The sequence below is a fragment of the Haemorhous mexicanus genome, chromosome 22, assembly GCF_027477595.1.
Source record: "Haemorhous mexicanus isolate bHaeMex1 chromosome 22, bHaeMex1.pri, whole genome shotgun sequence".
Lineage (NCBI taxonomy): Eukaryota > Metazoa > Chordata > Aves > Passeriformes > Fringillidae > Haemorhous > Haemorhous mexicanus.
In genome coordinates this window covers 10,416,001-10,439,852 of record NC_082362.1, presented here as the reverse complement: position 1 = coordinate 10,439,852, position 23,852 = coordinate 10,416,001, and the positions used below count along the sequence as shown (strand labels likewise).

General features: G+C 60.2%; 1 protein-coding gene across 3 annotated transcripts; it reads left to right on the top strand.

Annotated features, from left to right (window-relative positions):
* Window positions 1–401: 401 nt before the first annotated feature.
* Window positions 402–23,852, top strand: HNF1B (HNF1 homeobox B). 3 transcript variants are annotated; one of them, XR_009489177.1, is made up of 10 exons: window positions 402–818; window positions 5,214–5,413; window positions 6,643–6,907; window positions 7,355–7,596; window positions 15,462–15,625; window positions 18,265–18,397; window positions 18,505–18,696; window positions 19,061–19,179; window positions 21,938–22,907; window positions 23,071–23,852. XR_009489177.1 is itself a non-coding variant. In XM_059865984.1 (9 exons), exons 1-9 carry the CDS (start codon window positions 481–483, stop codon window positions 21,956–21,958), a joined length of 1,674 nt encoding a protein of 557 aa, XP_059721967.1. In that variant the 5' UTR covers window positions 402–480; the 3' UTR covers window positions 21,959–23,852. The 3 variants fall into 3 exon arrangements, 2 of the variants coding, with proteins under 2 accessions (XP_059721967.1, XP_059721968.1); XM_059865984.1 differs by having other exon boundaries at window positions 21,938–23,852; XM_059865985.1 differs by having other exon boundaries at window positions 404–818; window positions 6,721–6,907; window positions 21,938–23,852.

Here is a 23,852-nt window from a genome sequence, read left to right as displayed (position 1 = left end):
AGAAACCACGAGGGGTTCTCATCCTGGCCCCCTTCCAGCGCGGGCACAGCGCCGGGGGAGCCGAACCCGCCGGGGGTCCCGGCTCGGCCCCGGGGGGCGCGGGCAGAGGGCGGCGTTCCCTTCCCGGGGTGCTACCGGCACCGGGACCCCCGACGGCAGCCGGGGCGGCTCTGGGGCGCTCGGAGCCGCCGTCCCGTGCGCGCCGTCCCGCCCGGCGCTGCCCCCGCCGCTCCCCCGGGGCCTCCCGCCGGCCGCGAGGCAAAGTCCGCCCCGGCGGGCGCTAAGGGCCGGGCCGAGCCGTGCCGGGCCGGGGCGGGGGCCGGAGGAGAGGCTTTGGCGCTGATTTGCATAAGGTATAATGCCTTATGGTGGCGGTCATGGCTTGGTAGAGCGCGGCCCGCGGCCCGCAGCAGCCGCGGCCGGGGCGGAGCGGGAGGAGGGAGGCGAGCGGAGCGGCGGGCGCGCCGCGGCCCCGGGAGGATGGTGTCCCAGCTGAGCGCCCTGCAACGGGAGCTGCTGGGCGCCCTGCTCAGCTCCGGGGCCACCAAGGAGGGGCTGATCCGCGCCCTGGAGGACATGGTGCCCGCCGCCGGCTTCGGCGTCAAGCTGGAGAGCCTTCCGCTGTCTCCCGGCGGGCCCCCCGACGGCAGGGCCGCGCTGCCGCCGCTGGCCAACGGGCACGGCAAGGGCAAGCTCTCGGGCGACGAGGGCTCCGAGGACGGCGACGACTTTGACACGCCGCAGATCCTCCGCGAGCTGCAGTCGCTCAACACGGAGGAGGCCGTGGAGCAGCGGGCAGAGGTGGAGAGGATGATCAGGTACCGGCACCGGGCGCGCCCCGCGCCGCCGGGATCCGCCCGCGGGCGCTCGGCCCGACGGCCCCGGCCCCGAGCGCCCTGCCCGGGGGTCGCTCCCGGTGTGTCGCACCCGCTGAGGGGTCCCGGCGCTCCCTGCTCGGTGTGTCCCACCCCGTGGCGGGTCCCGGGGCTCCCTGCCCGCCCCGCGGTCGGTCCCGGTGGCGGCTCCCGGGGCTCCCTTGCCCGGCGCTCCCTTGTCCGGACCCCGCGGCGGAGGGGAGCGGGCAGGGGGAAGCCGGACCCGGTGGCCGCGTCCCCCCCGCCCCGTCGGGGCTGCCCGTCCCCGGTCGCGGCGGGGCCGGGGCCGCGGGGGCTCGGACCGGCCGCCGGCTCCGTCCCTCCGCGCCGGCGGCTCAAACGTAAACCGCACCACGTGGAGCCCGGGGCGTTATTAATTTATTTCTATAAATCATCAACAGAAAGATACACAAAAGGCCGCGATCAGGGCGATCGGGCCGGCGGGTTATTCATTGCCGGGGTTGTAAAGCGGACCGGGAGCGGGGAAGGAGGAGGGAACCCCCGACGGCGGCGGCTCCGCTCCGGGCCATCCCGAGATGCGGCTCCGCTCCGAACCGAACCGAGCCGGGCAGGGCCGGGCCGGGCCGGGCCGGGCCGAACGGAGCAGCCCCGGGCTCGGCGGGCAGCGCTGCCCCGGCCCGTGGGGGCGGCACCGACCCCGCTCCGAAGCCCCGGGGAAGCGGCGCCGGTGTGAGCAGGTGGGAGCCCCGCGGGGCCGCCCCCGAGCGCGGCGGGCACAGCTCGGGGTCTGTCCGTGTGTGCCCTGCCGGGCGCTGCCGTTCCTGTCGCGGTGCCCGGAGCGCGGCCCCGGTCCTGCCCGCCGTGGGTGCCCGTGCCCTCCGCCAGCCTGAGCCCGGGGACGGCCCCGAGTCTTCCCCCGGCACCCCGGGATCTCGGCAGCGACGCGCTCCAGTCCTGCCCCGGTAGCAGCCGGTGCCCTTTGGGGACAGGGCAGTGCCACCCGTGCCCACCCAGGCCGGGACCCTTCGGGTGCCAAGGGGGCTCCTGCCAGGGAGGATCCATCGCGGGCCTCTCCCGATGGGCTCCCAGCCCTCCTGCTCGGCACGGAGCCCTGCAGCCCGGGGTGCTCCCGCCTGTCCCCGGTGTCCCCTTGCTGGCCACATCCACCCGCGGCGGTGCCCGGGTGGCCGGGGGTGCTGAGCCGGCTGAGCCCCGGGGTCCCTGTGCTCCCACAGGTGTTTCTGTGCAAAGTTTGCCTTGGGTGCAAACAAGAGCGGGCACATGTCCCTGAGGAGCCTTTGCAAAGAGCTCGTGTTTGCTCTGAGAGAGGCCTTTGTACTTGGAGAGGGAGCAGGTAGGGCAGCCGGGGGACACCGACTGCAGCCCTGCTGGGGGCTGAGCCCCCTCTTCTCCCGCTCCCCTGGTGTCCCGACCCAGGGCAGGCTCACTCCCGGGCTGTTCCCACATCCCTGGGCTTGCTCAGGAGCCCTGCAGCTCCCTGGGACCGTGCTCTGGGCTTTGCTGCCCACCCACGGCGTGGTGGGTGCTGTGGGGTCACCCTGGGTGGTGGCACGGAGAGCCCAGCTCTGGGACAGACACCCCACGGCTCCCTGCCTGCCCCATCCCACCTGCAGGGCTCACCCACACCTCGCTCAGGGAAATAATAAATCCCAGATCCCACCCATGAGCTGGGGACTTTGGGAAGGCCACCAGCCCTGGGGACCCAGCTAAGCCACCCCGAGATGTGGGAAGTGCTGGCACGGCCGCCTGATCCCTGCTGTGCAGGGAGATGCTGAGCAGGATGGCATTTCTGCAGGGAGCTGGGTTTATAATCCTTCTGTATAAATTCTTGGCATATTTCTCTGAGGATGTGGAGTGTATTTACCTGGTTTGGAGGCTGACAGAATGGGTGAGCTGGTCTGGGGATGCCTGGGGAGAGAAACAGGCTTTGCCCCCCGCCTGTGGGTGAGGCTGAATGGGGAAATGGCTCTTTCTCGGGCAGCGTTGGCAGCCAGGCTTTGTGGGGCTAATTTTGTGCAAGAAAAACACCTTTCCACGGTTTTGGTGAGAAGGACCGTGGAGCCAGGGCTATCAACTGCTTTTCCAGTATTAGAAAGCACTCCTGGGTTAGGTCGGGGTTTTGGTTTTGTTTGTAAGTAAAGTCCTGTTGAAGATTGGACAATTAATGTTTGTTTTATTTCATTTTGGTGACAGAATCAAAGAATAAGGGCTGGTGTTGACTCAAAAGGTTTTCCTCTCTGGCTTTTTAGGTTACCAAAAAAGAAAGGAAAAAAAAAAGAGGCCAAACAAACACTCAACGTTTCATTTTGGGTCAAGTCCAAACATTTTGTTTAACATGAAACAAAATGTTTGGGTTTGGTTTCAGGTTGTTTAACCCTTTTGAATACGGTCAAGTTGATTCGTAAAGGAAAAATCACGTCTCAGAAATTAAGACCTGAGTAATTGTTTTGAAAGTGTAAGTGTGAAACACGTTGGACATGTCAAGGTGAAGCCTTTTTAAAAATAATTAAATGGAGGGAAATTCCGTGACTTTTTTTACTAATTCTCAGATATTTTTCTAGCCAAAACATTGCCAAATTTTATGTGAATTTCAAAATCTCCTCTGTAGCCCCCGAGTCCCTCATTTGACATTTTCCAAGCGTGCTCTGATTCACTGGCTCTCAGTTTCACTCTGAGCAAACGCTGCCCTGGGCTCGGTTGGGAACCAAACCTCTCTTAGAAATGATAATGAGCTCTGTTTCATTAACTAGTTATTAATCAGTAATTAGTGGGATCAGTTGGGTGACATGAACTGCTGGTGACAAAGGTCTGCCCGAGCCCCTCAGCTGGGGCACGGCGGCGGCTTTGCCCGGTGCTGCTGGGCAGGACATTTTCTCCACGTCCTTCTCCTCGCCTCCCACCTTCTCCTGGGAACCATCCCATGGAAAGGACCCCCAAAATCAGCGGGGTTCCCCTGCCTGGGGATGCAGGCTTGGGCACAGGCTCAGCAGCTCCAGGAAGGCTCCGTGGCTCCTTCCCGGCTGCGACAAAGCCTGCTTGGCTCTGCTCCGGTGTTTTGCCGTGGATCCAACCAGCTTTGTTTTCAAGCTACATTCAGGAGTAAAAGTAAGAAATCTCCTTGTTGGGCTTTTTTTGTTTGTTTTTTTCCCCTTTGCTTGACAAGCTGAAGGATCCAAAGCAGGTGGTGAATTGGGAAAGCAGTCGATGGCCGTTCCAAGCGCGGCGTTGGGGCATCGCATTATTTGAGTGCAGGACTGTGACCAGCTCTGGGCTCACACTGATTTTTCAGTGCTGAAAGTGCTCCCTTCTAGCCCAGAATAAACCTTGGGGTCTTGGATACAGCACAGGTGTTTTGTTCCTCTGCTGTCACACCAGGCATTCGATAGAGCCAAACACCACGGACAGCATTTGGATTTTCAGCTGTAATTTTATTTGTTCTAAAATAAATAGACCCTAATCAGCCGACTCTAAATCAAAGTCAGCTACCCCAAGGACAGTAAAATATTGTGATTTGGAGAAGAGTCATTTACACCTGGATCCTACAGGAGCCAAATTCAAGTGTTTAATAATAATCAGGAATGACTCAAAATTTTCAGGGGTTTGGTTTCGATTTTGTGTCCGGACACTCGTTGGGTTTGTGTGCCTGGTTTGACCTTGGCTTCTCAGCCTTTTGTGTGTGGTCAGTGCGTGTGCAGCTGTGGGAACGAGGGAATAGGGTCCCTTTTAAGGGGATTTTTAGATCATTATCCCTGTGGGAATGGAAGGAAGACGCTCCACAGCAAGCGCGGCGGGTGGGGTTCGGCGGCAGTGCAGGGGTCCCTGCCAGCCAGGGACACGGGCACAGTGCAGGTGCTGCACCCTGAGCAGGGCAGGAAAAGCATCCCCAGCACTTCTCTTTCTTCATTAAGAGACCAGGATGGGCTCCCCATGCCCATCCATGTGCGTGTCCCACTGCCTGTGTGTATCTTCCACGGGAGAAACCGCGCCGAGCAGAAGGGCAGCAGCTCATGGACGGGCTGTGCTTCTCCATGGAGGGTCTGGAGGAGCCTTGCTGGCATTGATGGGACCTTGGCATGTCCCATCAGGACACTGGGGTCCTCTCTGCTTCTCCCTCCATGGGGGAACAGTCTGGCTGGCAACCCCCAGGGTGGGTGTGAGCCCCCATCCCACCACCCTGGGGTGGGACAGGGCTGTTTTGGGAAAAATGTATGCTCTAAGGATCTTGTGTCCTTCTGAAACAGTTTTAATAATAATAATAATAATAATAGTAATGAAAGGTTTCCATTATGGGGAGAAGCAAATACTGGGGGCTTTCCCCTGGCAGCAGATATTAACCCTTGGTTTCCCTGCCCACAGCGAGGACCCGTGGCGGGCAGCGAAGATGATCAAGGGCTACATGCAGCAGCACAACATCCCCCAGAGGGAGGTGGTGGATGTCACTGGCCTCAACCAGTCCCACCTGTCCCAGCACCTCAACAAGGGCACCCCCATGAAGACCCAGAAGAGAGCTGCCCTGTACACGTGGTACGTCCGCAAGCAGCGGGAGATCCTCCGCCGTAAGTACCTGTGGGAATGTGGGGGGAGAGGGGTCCCCGGGTCCCTGTCCTGCCCCTGGGCACCAGCACAGCCCCCAGACTCCAGCTGTGCAGCACATCCCCAAAACAGTTTTCCAAGTAAAATGAATTTAAGGTGCAGGAAATGTGGGTGAGAGCCCCTCTTGCTGGCAGGGTTCCCCCGGCTCATCCGCACAGATGAATTTCTGGGTATTTGTATTTGTTAAAGCTGGGAAAGCAATTAATGATGGCTCACAATTAGGTGGCTTTCCCACCTTTGCACCTTTTCCTTGTTATTATTCAGGCTGCTCATTTTTTTTCAACTAAGTGCAAAAAATGTAGAGAGAGAAAATTGAAAACCCCTGAGTTGCTGCTGGGTGTAGCAGCATTTGGGGCAGTCTGTGCTGTTTAAAACGCAGATTATTTTGACCAAGCACACAGACTATTCCTTTGTGCCCCTCTCCCACTCTTCCCTGCCCTGGGATTTGTCCCATAGCTCTCAAAGCAGCCTTGAGTGGCACTGGCACCCCTCAGGAAAGGGCTCTGCCTCCCTCTTCCAAAAGGATGCAATATCCAGCAGAGGGGAAGTGCAGACAAGGGTTTAGCACCAAATACCATTGCTCTGAAAACACACCTTGAGACGTTAGAGCAAACAGAGCCTGCTCCAGCCTTGCCCTGTGTTTCCCCCCCGTCACGGGGGGAAAAGCCATTATAAAAAGAGGGAGAATTCCCCTGCAAAACTGGGAATAATAAAACCCTCCCATTAATCTCCCTTTACTGCCGTGGTGACAAGTGCCGGGGCTGGGGCGGCCGCCGAAGGTCACCCCTGGTGCTGCCCGCCCCGGGCACGGGGCTGGCGTCCCACCAGGCTGGGAGGGGAGTGGGAGGGAGCAGTGGCTGAGCAGAGAGGGGCACCCTCTTGGGGGGCTTTGCAGCCGTCCTGCCCGGCTCCTTGCTTGGAAAAATCCTCCCGAAACAAGCGCAGGCTGGCAGGGGCCCTGCCCATGAATATGCATGGCCATAGCATGCCCTGCACATGCCTCCCCATTAAACAGGGGTGGCAGCAGGCTGGCCCCTTCCCGGGATGGGTGGCAGGGAGCACCTGGCTGGCTCCAAAGCCTGCCGTGGGCTCGGGGTGCTGGGGAGGGGACACGGGGGGGCCCCCTCGGCGCGGGACAGTGGCTCCGAGCGGCGGCTACAGGCCAGCTCACGTCTGCTCCTTTCTCTTTCAGAGTTCAACCAGGCAGTCCAGGGTTGTGGAAATATGACAGACAAAGGCAGTCAGGATCAGCTGCTGTTTCTCTTTCCAGAGTTCAATCAGCAGAACCAGGGGGCTGCCCAGCTCGACGACGCCTGCTCTGAAACCCCCAGCAAGAAGATGCGGCGCAATCGGTTCAAGTGGGGGCCGGCCTCCCAGCAAATCTTGTACCAAGCCTACGAGCGCCAGAAGAACCCCAGCAAGGAGGAGAGGGAGACCCTGGTGGAGGAGTGCAACAGGTAATGGCTGCCCCACACACCTGGGCTGCCTCCCTTGCCCACAGCCTCAGCCTTCCTTCTGAGAGCCACAGGAAATGCCGCAGGAGATGCCGTGGGCGATGCCGCGCTCCCGGCTCACCACCCCAGCTCCCGGCTCGTGGCACAGCTTTGCTGAGCTGCCAGGCCTCTCCTTGCCATGTTGTCCCCCTCTGGGTGATGTCTGGGGCAGAGTGAGCTCCGTGCTTGGGCAGGGATGTGATGGGGATGCTGCAAGGATGATACAGGGATGCAACAGGGATGCTGCAGCACTGTCAGGGGGAGCAGGGATGGCCTTTACAGTATGGCTGTAGCTGAAGAGAGCAGGTGGGCGTGCAGGAAGGGCTCAAACTCCCCCAGATTTGCTGTGTGCCGAGGCCCCTGCTTGCCCCCAGCAGCACCCTTGCTCCAACGTGTCCCTTGTCCTCGCAGGGCCGAGTGTCTGCAGCGAGGAGTGTCCCCCTCCAAGGCGCACGGGCTGGGCTCCAACCTGGTGACGGAGGTGCGGGTGTACAACTGGTTTGCCAACCGGCGCAAGGAGGAGGCTTTCCGCCAGAAACTGGCCATGGATGCCTACAGCTCGGGCCAGCCCCCACACAGCATGAACCTGCTGCTGTCCCACGGCTCCCCCCACCACAACCAGCCCAGCGCCTCCCCGCCCAGCAAAATGCCAGGTAAGCCCTGCCCAGGGTGCTGGGGGGGATGGCAGAGCTCGGGCTGCCGTGTGTGCAGGGAGAGGATGCTCAGCCTGGTCCTGATGGTGATGGAGAGCAGCACGTGCTGTCACTGCAGCGCTGCGGCCGCCCGGTGGGGGCTGGATTTCCGCCGTGCCGGGATCAGTCGGTGTTTGCTTGATTGGTTTAACTCACGGCAGTTCCGTGTGGGCTCGGCTGGGCAGGGAGAGGCTGTGCCCAGCAGGGCAGGAGGAGCTGCCCCGTGCCCTGCCGTGTTGTGCCAGTGCCAGTCCGTGGGATGATGCCCACTGGGGAGCCCTGCTTCTGGGACGCACAGGCAGTGCCCGAGGGAAGGGGTGGCAGCGTGTCCTGGCCCCGCTGCACCGGGCTGGGTGCGGGACTCTGCAGCATCTCCGTGCCACAGTGGAGGGAGGTGGATGAAGAAAGCTGCCGAGGGTGCAGGGTGACCCCACCTCCTCCTCCTCACACCACGGTCCGGCCCCGCCGTGCCCAGGGCTGGGCAGAGCCGAGCAGACCCGCCGAAAACCCCCGGGGGATCGAGTGGGAGATCACACCGTGGGGAGGGGGCTGCACGCCGGGGGGCTCATCAGGGCGGGCAGGGCGAGAGGCATTGTTGGGAGAACAATCCCCATTGTCCCTTACCTGCCCTCTGCAGCCCGCGGGTGGCACAGGGGGCTCGGTGGCGGGGGTTCAGCGCGGGGACCCCCATTGCCCCGCGTCCCCTCGGACACAGCCCCGGCCGGGGAGGCTGGAGCCAGCCACCTCCTGGAAATGCCCCTGCCTGGTGTAACGCGCACCCAGCTCGTTACAAAGGCGAATCCGAAGGAGCCCGGGCTGCCGACAGTCCCCGCGGGAAGGGCAGGGTGCCTGGGGATGCTGCCGGCGGTGGCTGCGCACCGGCGCTCGGTGCCGGCAGCCCCCGAGCGGTACCGGGGATGTGCGTGGGCAGCTCCCGGCCCGGGAGGAACCGGCAGCATCCCGGGGACCGGCCAGCGGTGACCAAAATGTGACCCTGCCCCAGGAATGCCCCGCACAATGGCGGGGACGGGCAGGACGTTTGCCCTGCTGTCAGCGGCTGATTGCTTACAAGGTGCCCTACAAGCACATTGTCAGCAGAATCAGCTGTTTTCGGTGTCGCGGCGGGCTTTACAATGCCCCACCAGCATGCAGCCCCGCATTGTCACGGCGTTGTCCCCCGTGCATGCTTAATTGACAATTAAGCCGGGGCTTTGAACGAAGCCCGCTGCCTTTGATGTGCCCCCGGCCTGCCAGCGCACATGGGGCACCCCCCGAGAGCCTTTGTTTTCTTCTATTAGGGGACAGCAATTACTGTAACCGCGGGCATTTATCTCGGGGCTGGAGGGCCGTTAAGCCCCAGCCTTTCTTTTCCCGTCGGAGCGGTGCCAGCAGGGGCCGGCCGTGGCTATAGGGCCGCTGACAGCCCATCCCGAGGGGCTTTTCAGCGGGGCAGGAGTGATGGCCGCGGAGGAGAGCCCCTCCGGAGGGGTCAGGAGGGCTTGGCTGCGGGAATTTCTGGGCGGCCGGTGCTTGGATCCATCCTGAGGAGGAGAAGATGGGCATGGCAAGGGACACCGTGGGGTTTTAGGGCTGATTTGGGGGCAGCAGGCGGGGATGGAGCTCAGCCATGGTTGCTTCAGGGTGCTTGGACCAAGCTGGGTGCGGGACGTTCCCAAAACACCGCCGGGTGCGTCTCTGCTGGAACGGCTCTGGAGATGTTTGGGGATCCCCTCGTGGCGGGGCACAGCCGGCGCTGCCTGGCTGACCCCATGGTGGCTGTCCATGCTGGGATTTGAACTGTCCTTGCCCCGAGGTGGCGGCGTCTGGGCCGCTCAATGCCTTAACAGCTTAATGACAGCGCCGGGACACTGCCCCTGTCCCCGGCCGCCGCAGCCCCGCAGGAAACGACGGGGCTGGAGCTCCGGGGCAGCTGCAAAGCTCTCCCGTGCCCGCGCACAAAGAGGGGTCGCCTCTCCTTGGGACATCAATGGGGTCTTGCAAAAGGGCGGAATGACAGCGGGGCAGGGATGAGAGCTGTAAAAGTCAAACATCCTCCGGCCTCTTCTCGGGGACCCATCTGTCAAGCCTCGAGCTGTAGTTTTTAACTATTTGGAGGTAAATACTTAAAGCCTTTCTATCTCAGAGGCTCCTCTCCGAGGCTGGACTTTTCCCTTACTCTGGGTTTTATCAGCGATCTTGGTTCCCTGTTTGATTTGAAGGTCACTCGGGGCTTTATCTCGGTGCCACGGCAGACTCTGGCTTATGCCATTTTTATCTTCAAGAGCCCCGAAGACAATCGGGGCATTGATGAGATTAGGGGAGGCACCGCCCGCCCCCCGAGCCCGCCCAGCATACAAAGGGCCGCCCTCCCTGCCGAGCCCCGGCCCCGGGAGGCACAGCATCCCTGCAGCCTGTCCCGGGGGGCACAGCATCCCTGCAGCCTGTCCCGGGGGGCACAGCATCCCTGCAGCCTGTCCTGGGAGTCGCAGCATCCCTGCAGCCTGTCCCGGGGGGCACAGCATCCCTGCAGCCTGTCCCGGGGGTCACAGCATCCCTGCAGCCTGTCCCGGGGGGCACAGCATCCCTGCAGCCTGTCTGGGGGGCATAGCATCCCTGCAGCCTGTCCCGGGGGGCACAGCATCCCTGCAGCCTGTCCTGGGGGGCACAGCATCTCTGCAGCCTGTCCCGGGGGGCACAGCATCCCTGCAGCCTGTCCCGGGGGCACAGCATCACCTGCAGCCTGTCCTGGGGGGCACAGCATCACCTGCAGCCTGTCCTGGGGGGCACAGCATCCCTGCAGCCTGTCCCGGGGGGCTGCACACCTGTGGGGGGCAGGGTGTCATCCATCCATCCCTCCATCCATCCCTCCATCTATCCCTCCATCCATCCATCCCTCCATCCCTCCATCCATCCATCATCCATCCATCCATCCATCCATCCATCCATCCATCCATCCATCCCTCCATCCATCCAGCCCTCCCTCCATCCATCCATCCATCCATCCATCCATCCATCCATCCCTCCATCCATCCATCCATCCCTCCACCCATCCCTCCATCCATCCATCCATCCATCCATCCATCCATCCCTCCATCCATCCATCCATCCATCCATCCATCCATCCATCCATCCATCCATCCATCCATCCCTCCATCCATCCATCCATCCATCCCTCCATCCATCCCTCCATCCCTCCATCCATCCCTCCCTCCCTCCATCCATCCATCCATCCATCCATCCATCCATCCATCCATCCATCCATCCATCCATCCATCCATCCATCCCTCCATCCCTGCTCTGCAAACATCAGATCAATATCTGAGCAATCACATTTATTTACAAATACATGTGTATACAGATATATATTAAAGTGCATTACTTAGACATATATATATATATATACATTTAGATATCTCTGTAGCTGGAGATAAACATAAAAATAACCCAGTGCCACCCCTGAGATTCTTCCTAAAAACCAAAGGGCAGTCGAGGGCTTCAACTTCCCTTTGGAAGAGGAGCCCATCAGCAAAGCCTGGCTCTGGGGTACCCTGGTTTGGAGCTGGCTCCTTCCCCGTGTTCTGGGGGTGCTCTCTCTGACTGGGACCCTGTGCCAGTGGCTGTAATATTTTACTGTCAGGGACATTGTGGGGCTCGCTGGGTACAGTGCACTGTTAGGAGCTTTTCCCTGGTTTATGGGGGTAATTAGAACTTTATGACAGCAGCGAAATGGGAGGGTCTAGTCCCCATAAACGGGTTTATAATGGATATAAACTATGCACCTCTGTAACTGAGCAAGATTAACACTTTAGGGACAATTTGAGTGGCAGCCCAAAAATCAGAGGTGCCCTCGGTGCTGCCTGGACCTGAATTTTGGGAGGGTGAAGTTGTCCCATCAGCAACCTGTCCATAGTGTCAATGGGTGAAGCATCACTGAGCCCAAAAGTTACACTTTGCTTTTCTCACCCCATTTTCACACCCTGGTCCACGCTGGTTGCTGCATCCTGGAGGGTCAGGCAGGACCAGAGCTGCATCCCCTCCACCACCAGATCACCAGTGAGTTTTTGGGGTCTCTTTTGGGGTTGGGCATTGCTGGTGATGTGCAGGATGTTGGTGAAGGCCTGGGCAGAAGTGCAGAGCTGGGGGAAGGGGCAGACACTGGAGGTTGGGATGTGCTGTGGCACAGTGGCAGCAGGTCTCCTGCTGCATGGGAATGACAGAAGTACAATGAAGGTTTTTAAATACAATTTATGAATATCAAACATGACTTAAAGCAGAGCAGAACCAAACTGCTTCCCTGCTGGTGCCTGCCAAAGGCACGGGCCTGGTGTGTTCTGAGGAAATGGCACAAGGCTGTGATGAAAATGATAAAGAGACTGATCTTTGCCCCAAACTCCCTCCACCACCCCCCTGCCCCCCAAAGGCGAGTCAGGAGGATGAGTGTGGCACCCCAGAGAAGTCAGGAGGTGCTGTGGGTGCACAGGACCCCCTGCCCTGGGGCTGTCACTCTGCTGTCCCCGTCCATGGCTGGAACAGGGTTAAGGCTACGGGAGCCAGCCCCTGGGGCTCGTCTGGGGCAGGGGAGGGCAGTAAAACATTTCACAGGCTGTGCAGCTCAGGGGCCACACAATGGCCCGTCCCATAAACAGACTTTTATATTATGGCTGTAGCTCCAGTTAAAAAAAAGCCTTGAGGAGGGAAGGCTCCACGGCCAGAGCCATTCCCGGTGATCCCATCCAGGCTCCAGGGAAGAGACTGAGGGGGAATAAATCCCTTTGCACAAGGGCTGCTTCCAGCTGTGGAGGCACAGCAGAGCAGCAGGAGGACCCTTGTGCTGGGCTCTGCTGGCTGTCTGAGCCCAGCTCATAAAGCCTGGATGCCAAAGCTCCGCAGGAATCCTTCAGTCCTGGTGCTCACAGCTGGAGCCGTGCCCCTGCCTTCACCTCTCTGGGGAGCTCCCAGAGGCTGTGCTGCCAGGGCAGGGCTGCATCCCAGCCTTCAGTGACTGAGGGAGCCCTGGGAGCTCAGAGGAAAGGCACCCCCATCCCCAGGGAGCTCCAGCAGTGACAACAGCAGCAATGCCTTGTGATGATATTTATGATCTGATCCGCCCAAATGCAGCCCAGCCCTGGGGACACGCAAATAACAACACCCCTCCCACTGTGGGGATGGGGAAAGCCCAGTGAGGATGGATGGAGCCACGGCAGGAGGCTTCTGCCTGCCCAGCAAGTGGCTGCTGAGCAGGGTCCTTGGTGGGGCAGCAGTGGCACCGCTGTCACCGGCCCCAGAGCCCAGCCTGGCTCTCCTGGGGAGAGCTAATCTTCATCAACACTCTTCATCAAGGCACAGAGCCTTCAGTGGTTTTATCTAGAGACCCAAACTCTCAGTCCCCAGCCTATCTGGGAATCCTGGCGCTGGTTATTGTTCCTCAAATAATCAAAGTCTTGTCCTTGGGGCTGCAAGGGAGAGCTCCAAAACCAGCATTTAACCTCTTGTGTGTGTTAAAGCCAACTTCACAGCTTTGGGTGGCTTGGCTCACGAGGTACCACCCCCTCAGCTGCATGGGGCATGATTTTGCATTTAAAATGGGCTTTTTTGTTGTTCTTACTGAGCCCAGAAGACAGCAGAAACTCTGATTTCCTTTGCCAGAGGAGCCGTCTGCGCCCTGGTCTATCTCTGGGATCACGCCCAGAAGAAAGGGCTTTGTTTTATCTCCCCTGCCATTGTTCCCGCAGCCGGGATCGCAGCCCGCAGTGAAGCACCCTCTGCAGGGCCGGGGCCGCGGCAGGAATGCGTGTGACAGTGCCCGGGTTGGGTAATGTTTACCCTGTTCACGGCAGGGACGTCCACTCGGGCAAATATCCACCTGCCAGAGGACATTCTTTTATTATCAGGGATAAAGGGGTTTGCTGGGAAATCATCAGGAACCAGACATGGGGAGGAGATTCCTATCTGTGGGTCGTGTTTAACCAGCTGATGGGGGAAACTCGGAGGTGATTAGGAGTGACTGTGTTGTGGTTTTGGTGGAGGCTGTGGGTGGGTCTGGGCTGGGGCAGATGCTTTTGGAGCTGGGGAAAGCTCCTGGACTCCAGTTCTGGTTTCTTTGCTTTTCCTCAGTTCAGAGATTAATTTTAGAGCTGCCCTTAGAGCATCCTTCACCGAGCCAGCCACGGGCTGAGCCTCCCCTGGGATGGTCACCCTGTCCCCAGTGTCCTTGTGCAGTGGCCAGGGGTGCTGGCAAGGTGGGCTTTGCCACCCTGGGATCTTTCCCCAGGAGAGCCTGGTTTGTCTGTCCGTCCTCCATCACTTCCATCCCAGAGCAGTTCCCTAAACCTGGCTGGGAGCACAGGCCTGGACTCCTGCTAATAAATGGCTTTTCACCGTAGCTGTCAGGGCAGCCCTGTAAAAGACACTTTTGTTTGCCGTGGGTTTTCCTCAGTTAATTATTTGTGATCTGTGGATGCCTTTCCATGACACATGGCTGATCATATGGCTATCAGTGTGGGGTGCTTTAGCCAAATTAAATATATTTCTATAGAAGACCTGTGCTGGGGCCAGGTTTCCCCCAGGGCAGGGGAGGGCTGGGGTCTGCTCTGGGGGCTGCAGTGTGTCTGCTCCCTCTGCCTCTCTGCAGTGCCCTGTTAATCATACACCTGTGGAGAGGTGTTGAGAGGGAATGGGATGCAGGAGGGCCTGAGAAAACAGTGGGAGCCATGGATGGGGGAGCTGGGGATGGCTGTGGGGAGCAGGGAGAGCCTCAGAGGGGTCAGGGGGGGTGCAGGGTCACCCCTCACGCTGCAGGGTCCCCAGGCCAGTGTCCAAGAGGCACGGCAGGAATTTGCAGGATGGCTGGGAACTGTGCAAATGGAAACTCGAGGGCTGCAGGTGGGTGTGGGGCTCCTTCCCCCCTTGGGCAGTGTGGGATTGCAGCTCCAGCCAGGAACTCCTCAGGCAGCTCCAGGAGATGGGGCCAGGGACAGGCTGGGAAGGGTGCTGGAGGAAGGGACACCCTTTCCCTGTTTGTCACTCACGGGTGGCACTCAGGAGCGGGCACACATCTGCATCCTTGGGCCACACACCGTGTGGGGGGCTCTGATGGGCTCAGCACCACCTGGCACACCTGTGTGGTGCCGTGGGTGATGCCAAGGGGCTCAGCACCACCTGGCACACCTGTGTGGTGCCGTGGGTGATGCCAAGGGGCTCAGCACCACCTGGCACACCTGTGTGGTGCCGTGGGTGATGCCAAGGGGCTCAGCACCACCTGGCACACCTGTGTGGTGCCCATGGGTGATGCCAAGGGGCTCAGCACCACCTGGCACACCTGTGTGGTGCCGTGGGTGATGCCAAGGGGCTCAGCACTACCTGGCACACCTGTGTGGTGCCCATGGGTGATGCCAGCCCCCGGTGTTTTGCAGTGCTCCGAGGGCACACCTGGCACACCTGTGTGGTGCCGTGGGTGATGCCAAGGCTGGCATGTCTTGCAGTGCTCTCAGGGCACACCTGGCACACCTGTGTGGTGCCGTGGGTGATGCCAAGGCTGGCATGTCTTGCAGGGCTCTGAGGGCACACCTGGCACACCTGTGTGGTGCCGTGGGTGATGCCAAGGCTGGCATGTCTTGCAGGGCTCTCAGGGCACACCTGTCACACCTGTGTGGTGCTGTGGGTGATGCCAAGGCTGGCATGTCTTGCAGGGCTCTGAGGGCACACCTGGCACAGCTGTGTGGTGCCGGGGGTGATGCCAAGGCTGGCATGTCTTGCAGGGCTCTGAGGGCACACCTGGCACAGCTGTGTGGTGCCGGGGGTGATGCCAAGGCTGGCATGTCTTGCAGGGGTCCGAGGGTACAGCCAGGCGAGCGGCGAGGCGGTGTCCTCGGGGGCCATCAGCCACCACGGCGGCGCTGCCATGGTCACCACCAGCCAGGCTGTCCTGCAGCAGGTCTCCCCGGCCAGCCTGGACCCGGGCCACGGTTTGCTCTCTCCCGAAGGTAAAATGGTGAGTACACCTGGCCCATTGTGGCGGCGCTGATAAGATAAGAGGGCCCAGCGGGCAGAGCAAACACGCTTTCCCCGCGTTTCACACGCGGCCGGGCTGAACAATGGGGCATTGTGGGGGACCAGGGTGCCACTGTCCCCACCTCCGGGGCTGTGGGACACGGAGTGAGCTCGGGGTGGATCTGCCAGAGCCCGGGTTCATTGATCGCAGGCTGAAGGCGCTGGGTGGATCTCTGTTTGCTTTCCCCTGCCCGTGACACGGTATCGATGAAATACTCATTCATTAGTCTTTCCTGAAGCCCTCCCAAGCCTGGGAAGAGCTTTCCCAGCCAGCAGGGACCTCCCTGTCCCAGGGGATTGACACTGCTCGTGCTGGCTCTGGCCCCACAGCTCCTGCCTCTCCCCCTCCCCTTTGCCATGTCCTTGGGGCTCGGCTGGGCAGAGCTGTCAGTGTCAGCATGGCAGGAGTGGGGATGGGGACATCAGCATCCCTGTGGTGCTGGACACGTCCCCATGCTGGTGCTGCAGGGCCATGGCAGGGCCACTGCCACTCAGGGTGCCCCTTCCTGGTGCAAAGCCCCTGGAGGGGTGGGTGAAGGAGCAGGGCAAGGAGGGGTGCAGGGGTTCAGGCCAGGACGGGATGGGATGGGGTGGCAGAGCACAGCCCGTCCCTGGAGCAGGCTGGCAGAGGTTTGCCTGCAGCTGCTGCTTTTCCGGGAGGTTTTTTCCGGCTGAAATCGAAAGTCAAACATGGCACTGGGTGACGGGGCCAAGCCGGTTCTTCCCCGGTTTTCACTTCCATTTTCAGAGGGTTGTGCCTCCTGGGCCATCCTCTCTGTCTCCTGGTGAAGCAGGGTGGCCATGGAGGGGCTCACTGTCCCCTCCCTCAGCTGTGGCACCGTTTCCTTGTGCCTTTCCTCCTGGCTGGAGGGGGTCTCTGTGCAGCCCCTCGGGCTCTGGCGCTCACCCTGCAAAGCCAAACGTCCCCTGCCAAGCTGGGGGGACATTGCAGAGAGACACCCCAGCCCCCCCAGCCCACTGCCTCTGCCCCAGCACGCCCAGCTCACCTCAGGGTGTGTTGAGCCTCATAACCCTCAGCCTGGAAGCCATAAAATGAGTCAGGGATAAAGGCAGCAGCAGCAGCAGCACTGCATGCCCAGGGTGGGGGTCCCCGAGGACCAGGCAATGCCAGCACCCCCTGCCAGCTCCTGGCACCAGGGCAGAGACCCCAGAAGGGGCTGGGCAGCACGGGAGGAGGAAAGGGAGCAGATGAGACTGGGAAAGGGCACTCAGTGAGGTGCAGCAGAAGAGCCCTGCTGAGTTCTCCCCAAGGCACAGACGCTGCCCAGCGCCGTGGGGACCCTGCGGGACCGCGGCTCTGCCAGCTTATCTCTGATCTCCAGGCAGGGCTAGCTGGTGCTTGCAAGTGATTTAATAGAAATATGCTGTAGGCTGTGGTTTCTAGTAAGTAAACATGTGCCTTTAATGCCCCACATGAAACAAGGAGCTGCCAAGGAAGTTGCTGCATCTTTCAGGAAAGAGCGTTACTGAGGCTCCAGAAATCTCTCGTGGCTCACTCTTTCCTGCTCCCGTGTTTGCCTCAGCTGTGTTAGTGCCAGAGGGTCTGCCCTGAGGGTCCAGTGCCCAGAGGGTCTTTTCCAGCCATGCACAATCCAGGTGCAGTGCTCTGGGGCTAAAGAGCCCGTGAGAGGAGCCGGGGCTGCGGGCGAGCGGCGTGTGCTTGCCGGGAGCTGTTTGACTTGTGCAGCCGAGTGTGGTGTAACCCGGCCTTGAAGGGACTTTGAAAGTGGAAAATACCGGATCAGGAAATGTGAGTCACTCCCGGGCTTTGGAATTTATTGATGGATTTGTTTCAATTGCTATCTCCAGCTCACATGTGCAAAATAAACAAGGTGCTCGGAACTGGTGTCCAGAAATGTCACCTGAAGGGCTGCAGGGATGGCTCTTGGCTGGGATTGGGGTCACCCAGTGCAAGAGGGCTAACAACAGGAATTGGGGGAAGGTGCAGCAATTAAAGAAATAAGGCACTTACATGTCCTGGGGAGCAGCTCCAGTGCTGGCAGCACATGCCAAGTGCCTTTGTCTAAACTTTGGCCCGAAACCTCTGGCTCTGGCTGTGCACACCCACCCTGTCTCACCGGTATCCTGCCAGATTGGTGACTAAGATCATCACCACGAGGCCCTTTTAACCTGCCTTCTGTCATTTTTCTTCACTTTCCCGAGTTTAGAGGTCCCACTTTCCCCTGCAAGCAGGGTGGTTAGAAGTTAATGAGTGTTGAGAGCCCTCAGCTGTCCCCGTGGGCTGGAGCTTGGACTCGGGGTACAGATCAGCCAAGGCTTGGGATGTGCCGTGTTCCAGCGCCATGCTCCAGTGCAGCTGGAAGCCAGTGCCAGCAAAGCCTTTCCCAGTGCTGCTTTGCTGTACATCAACACAAAGCTGAGGTGCTGCAGTCGGGGGGGCTGTCTGGGCTGAAGCCCCAGCAGGACTGCAGCCTGCTCCCCTCTGAGGAGGGGGCTCTGCTGATGGCCCCATGTCCGCATGGAGAGGAGGAGGAGGAGGAGGAGGGGGCTGGGGGCTGCCTGTGGCTGTGCCCTGACTGTGCCTGTCCTGCCTGGCAGATCTCGGTGTCGGGGGGCGGGCTGCCCCCGGTGAGCACCCTGACCAACATCCACAGCCTGTCCCACCACAACCCGCAGCAGTCCCAGAACCTCATCATGACGCCGCTCTCGGGGGTCATGGCCATCGCCCAGAGTGAGTGCACCCCGAGCTCCCCTCCCTGCCCTGCCCTGCCCTGCCCTGGCAGGGGTGACACTGCCTGCCCCTGCTGACACCCTGCTCTGCTCTCTCCCTGCTCCCAGGTCTGAACACCTCACAGGCTCAGAGTGTCCCCGTCATCAACAGCGTGGCCGGCAGCCTGGCAGCCCTGCAGCCCGTGCAGTTCTCCCAGCAGCTGCACAGCCCGCACCAGCAGCCCCTGATGCAGCAGTCCCCGGGCCACATGGCACAGCAGCCCTTCATGGCCACCGTCACCCAGCTGCAGAACTCACACAGTAAGGCCTGGGGGAGCTGCAAAGGGCCCCTGCATGAATTCAGATGGGAAATCAGCCTGTGCTCTCCTCCTGCTCTGCCCTTGGCTGCTGTCCCTCTCTCGTGGTTCCAGCCCATGGCATGCTCAGCAGTGCAGGCTGGTCACATCCCTTCCTCCCTGTGGTCCAGCCACAGCCCCTCAGTCCCCACGGCTTTCTGGGGGTGAGCAGCTGCCTGAGGATGCAGTGCCTTGGGGGGAAGCGGTGGGCTCTTCCCCTGGCTTGTTTTATCCCATCCCCGTCTCCCTGCTGCCCATTCCCATCCCTGGACGTGCTGTGGCGAGGGCTGGGGTGGCTTTTCCCTGACCTGTGTCCCTCCTGTCTGCAGTGTACACACACAAGCAGGAGCCCCCCCAGTATTCCCACACCTCGCGCTTCCCCTCGGCCATGGTGGTGACGGACACCAGCAGCATCAGCACGCTCACCAACATGTCTTCCAGCAAGCAGGTAATGGCCCAGGGGGCTGGCAGGGGGGCACGGGCTGGGGCTGTGACCCTGGAGTGCAGCTTTTGCCCCTCTGGATGTGGAGGTGGGAGTAGCAGAGAGCCCGTCCTGCTGCCTGTGCTGCATTCCTGTGGGGAGCTGAGGATGAGAGCCCCATTGCAGCCCCTTCATGGGCTCCAGAGCACCTGCTTGCAGGTGGTGGGATGGGATTTGGGTGGTTTTGGCTCACACTTGGTGGTACCAGGCAGGCTCTGCTCATCCCTGGGGCAGCCCCATGAGAGTGGGAGCATCCTGCTGGGGCTGAGGAGGTAGAAGCAAGCAGGCTCTGCTGCCCGTGTCCAGGGGGATCAACCCTGATTGGAGTCAAGTGGAGTCCAAGGCTCCCCAGCTTCCCCCAGCCCATAAACCTTTATCATCTGCCCACTGCAGGTGTAAGACCAGACTTATCCTGGTTCAAATCAGGTGTGTGAGGCTTTCCTTAGACAATAGTCCCTTTCTGAGAGCCAGCTCTGGGGACTGTGAGAAATATGTGGCCCTTATTGATCGCTAGATAAATAAGAGAGAGCCTTGAACTTGCATTCAGATAAACTTTCTTCCCGAGGTTTGACAGGGGACAGGGAAAAAAATGTCTGCAATGACCACAGAGTAAATACAGTGTGGGACTGCTGAGAGAGCCCCCCAGCATCGCTGTGGGATCCTTGCCGGGGGGGGAGGAAGGGGCTGGGGCTGCAAAGGGGAGACCTGGGGGGTTTGGGGTGCTAGGGAAGGGGTCAGGAACACCTGCCCCCCGGGGATGCCGCTGTGGGCAGGTCTCAGGGTGAGCATTCAGGCACGGCCGCCCCCCGAGCTCCATTTCCTCCGTGCGGCGTTATCGGCCCATCTGCTGCGCGCTCAGCCCGAACTGCCCTGCTTAATGGAGCTCTGCTGCCTTTGATGCCGGGCTGGCCGCGGCAGCCCCGGGACACAGGAAATGTCCCTGGCAGGGGGATAGAGCCCGGCCATCCCCGCTGCCCGCCGGCCCTGCGATCAGCCTACCCTGACCAGCGCTGGGGCTCCCGGCCCTTTCTGCCTCCATCGCCTTCCTGCACTTTAGTTCAAGCAGGAGGAGGGGTCGGGGCTCAGGAGGGGGATATGGGGCCAGGACCCCTCACCTGCTGTGGTGAAGGGGCACCCACCCCCCCATTACCCCCAATACATGATAAACATCCTGCAAGCACCCGGGCAGGATGTGACCTGTCTCCAACAGCAAACCCTCCCAGCCCCCAGGGTCTCTTTTCCTACCAACCATTCTGTGCCCAAGCTACTGCTGGAAAAAGACATCTTTGGGCATGGATTTCTTTCCTGGTGCTCAGCACTTTCATTAGCCAGAGGTGAATGAAGTGTGACAGATGCATCATAGGGGCCCTGTAAATGCTGCTCACCACACAAATACCTGAATATTTTTGGTGATTTTTGGTGATTTGGGTTTCTGTCATTGACTGGGGGGCTGCCAGAGGCTGTGCCCTGGCTCCTCCACACTTTTCTTGGCATAAGGCAGGCAGCCCCCACCAGACCCCCAAACCTGTTCCGTGGTGGAGGTGGCTGCTCCAGGTCCTGCCAGGGGGATGGAGCTGGAGGGAGGTCCCTGCTCACCCCCAGCTCTCCCCTCGCTTGCTGTGGGTCCCTTATCAGATGTTGCTGTTAGACCTGGAAGGGGCAAATACCTCGCTGTTCCTTTGACAACGCTTGAGGCCGAGGCACCACGTTTATGACGTTGGCAAACACCTGATAGCCAGGGCCAGTCCCTAATGACATGTCACGGGAGGCTCCTGGCGTCTCCTTATCTCCTCCCGATGATGTTTGCTGTGCGCTCCCGCCCGCAAGGTCACCCCGCCCCTGCCCCCCGCCCGCCGGGCACCGGGGGGACCCCCGGCACGGAGAGGGGTGGGGAAGGGGGCTCTGAGGTGGGGTGGATGTGGCACGGGGGGCTCTGTCCCGGGAGATGAGAGCGCTGCTGGGGACAGCCGTGAGCCCCCGGCGCCGCTCCCACCGCAGCCGAGCTCAGCCTCACGCCTGGCTGCTCCCGGGCTGCCCGGCACCGCCTGGGCACAAACAGGACCTTTTTAGCAGCAGTGTTTTTGGGAGGGGGTGGCAATAGCCGGCTAGGAAAGTCTTTTCCCACTGCCTCCCCCACGGGGGTGCCAGGGAGGGCTCGGGGCTGAGCAGGGCAGCACCAAGGTGGTCACGGAGCAGCGCAGGAGGTGATGCAGGGGGTGATGCAGGGGGTGATGCAGGGGGTGATGCAGGAGGTGATGCAGGGGGTGATGCAGGAGGTGATGCAGGAGGTGATACAGGGGGTGATGCAGGAGGTGATGCAGGAGGTGATGCAGGAGGTGATGCAGGAGGTGATGCAGGAGGTGATACAGGAGGTGATGCAGGGGGTGATACAGGGGGTGATGCAGGAGGTGATGCAGGAGGTGATGCAGGAGGTGATGCAGGGGGTGATGCAGGGGGTGATACAGGGGGTGATGCAGGAGGTGATGCAGGGGGTGATGCAGGAGGTGATGCAGGAGGTGATGCAGGGGGTAATACAGGGGGTGATGCAGGAGGTGATGCAGGAGGTGATGCAGGGGGTGATGCAGGAGGTGATGCAGGAGGTGATGCAGGAGGTGATGCAGGGGGTGATGCAGGAGGTGATGCAGAGGTGATGCCTCCAAATGCTTTGCGGCGCTGCCTCCTCCTCCCGGCGCCGCTCACTGTGCTGCTCTCTCCCCCTCCCCAGTGTCCCCTGCAAGCCTGGTGATGCTCCACACCTCGCTGCTTTTGCACGTAGCAACGGGATCTTCTTTTCCACACCATCCCGCCGGCGAGCTGCGCTCACAGCCCGGGAGCCGCCTGCCGGAGCGCAGCCCAGCAGCGAGGAGCCCGACACGGAGCCGGGCTCGGGGCTCTCCCGGGGCTCTCCCGGGGCTCTCCCGGGGCTCTCCCGGGGCTCTCCCGGGGCTCTCCCGGGGCTCTCCCGGCTCCTGCCCGCAGCCCAGCCGGGACCTGCCTCTCCATCCCTCCACGCAGTGTTTCCAAGACGTGTCTTGGGGATTGTTTTGCTGAAGTGTTTGCCTTCCAAGAAGCTCTCCCGAGGAACAAGGCACGAGCTGTGCTGGGAGCTGGCAGAAGGGGAAGATGGATCATGTTTAAGTTATACTCCTCCGCTCGGACTGAGAGGGACCGGGGTCTGTTACTTGGCGTTTGAGGGAGGAACTGCATGTGTTGTTGAACTGAGCCAATTAAACTGTAAATATAGGTACAGTCTGCTCCATCCTCCCCCCTCCCCACTCCTATACATAGAGATTTATATAAAAAAGAAGTAAATTTTGTCCAATGGATGTAAACTACTGTAATTAAGTGCAATTCCCCCATCTGTATATATTGGTCCTGAATATCATCTTTTTGTCTTTTTTTTTTTTTAATGGTAAAGGTCAGAGCTGAGGATGGTTTTGGTTTTGTATTTCTCTTTTTTCCTTTAAATGAGTTAATTCCAGTCCTGGGGCTGGCAAGGACCCTGGTCAGGCAGCACTGAGCTCTGCTGAGCAGGAGGACAGGCAGACAGTGTCCCCTGCACGGTGACATCCCACGTGAAGGAAGGGCACAGGGCGAGCTGAGCGGAGCCCTGGCAGGACCTGGATGATCCATGTGGGGACAGCTGTGACTGTGAATTAACCTCAATGGACTTCCCTGCTTTTGGGAACTCTGAGGTGGGCTCTGGTGGGGTGGGGAGCACATCCAGCTGCTGGGAAGTGTCAGCAGCTTCCAGGTGAGCCTCGAGCATTTGCTGCCACAGAGTGAATGAGGCCACACAGAATTCTGATGGGATCTGCCCGGGTGGGTTCACAGACTCTCCCTTTTCTCCTCCCTCAGGGCACAGAAGGGGTTGGGTGCCCAGTCACTGCCTCATCTCCTGCCCAGTGAATGGCCAGTACAGGTGGCTTCTTTCCACCTTCAGCAGCTGATGATGAACCTGCTCCACCCTTAGCAGTGCACAGGGTGCTGTGGTCCTGGTGCCCTGGATGGATGGATGGATGGATGGATGGATGGATGGATGGATGGACGGACGGATGGAGTATGGGCTGTGGTGTGAACGCTCCAGCTGCTGCCCTGTCTCAGCTGGCACCAGCTCCTGCATGGAAAGCTCTGCAGAAACATCTCCAGCTTGTGAATGAACCCAGCTCTGTGGTGAGGGCATGTCCAGCCCCTCAGGCACCCACTGAGGACACACACCAGAGCCCTGGAGGAGTTTGGATGCCCAGGCCCAACCTCCCAAAGCCGTGGAAGCTGTTAAAGGCATCATCTGTGAGACACGAGCTCCTCTGTACCTGCTCCCCTCTGAAAATGGATCCAGTGCTCCCCAGTTGTGCTGATTTTTCATGAACTTTGTGGCACGTGCCAGCTGCTGAGAGGGATTTCGAGGGGTGGACAGCAGCAGAGGTGCCCATGGACAGATAGCCACGTTAAGGAGAGCACTGGATGCTCTCTTTGGGCTGACAAGGGCTCTTTGACACAGTGTCTGCACAGTGGGAGCCTCACCCTGGCTGGGACTAACAGGAGCTGCCCTCTGGTGAATGTCATCAGGAATTTGGAGACCAATACTCAGAATTACATTTAATTTAATGTATACCGTAATTAAACACCATTTCTTCTGA

Excerpts from the sequence above, each read along its gene's own strand:
- HNF1B (XM_059865984.1), top strand. The coding sequence starts at position 481 with ATGGTGTCCCAGCTGAGCGCCCTGCAACGGGAGCTGCTGGGCGCCCTG. Across the intron at positions 819-5,213 it reads GAGGTGGAGAGGATGATCAG|CGAGGACCCGTGGCGGGCAG; the intron begins GTACCGGCACCG and ends CCCTGCCCACAG. Across the intron at positions 15,626-18,264 it reads TCTCTCCCGAAGGTAAAATG|ATCTCGGTGTCGGGGGGCGG; the intron begins GTGAGTACACCT and ends CCTGCCTGGCAG.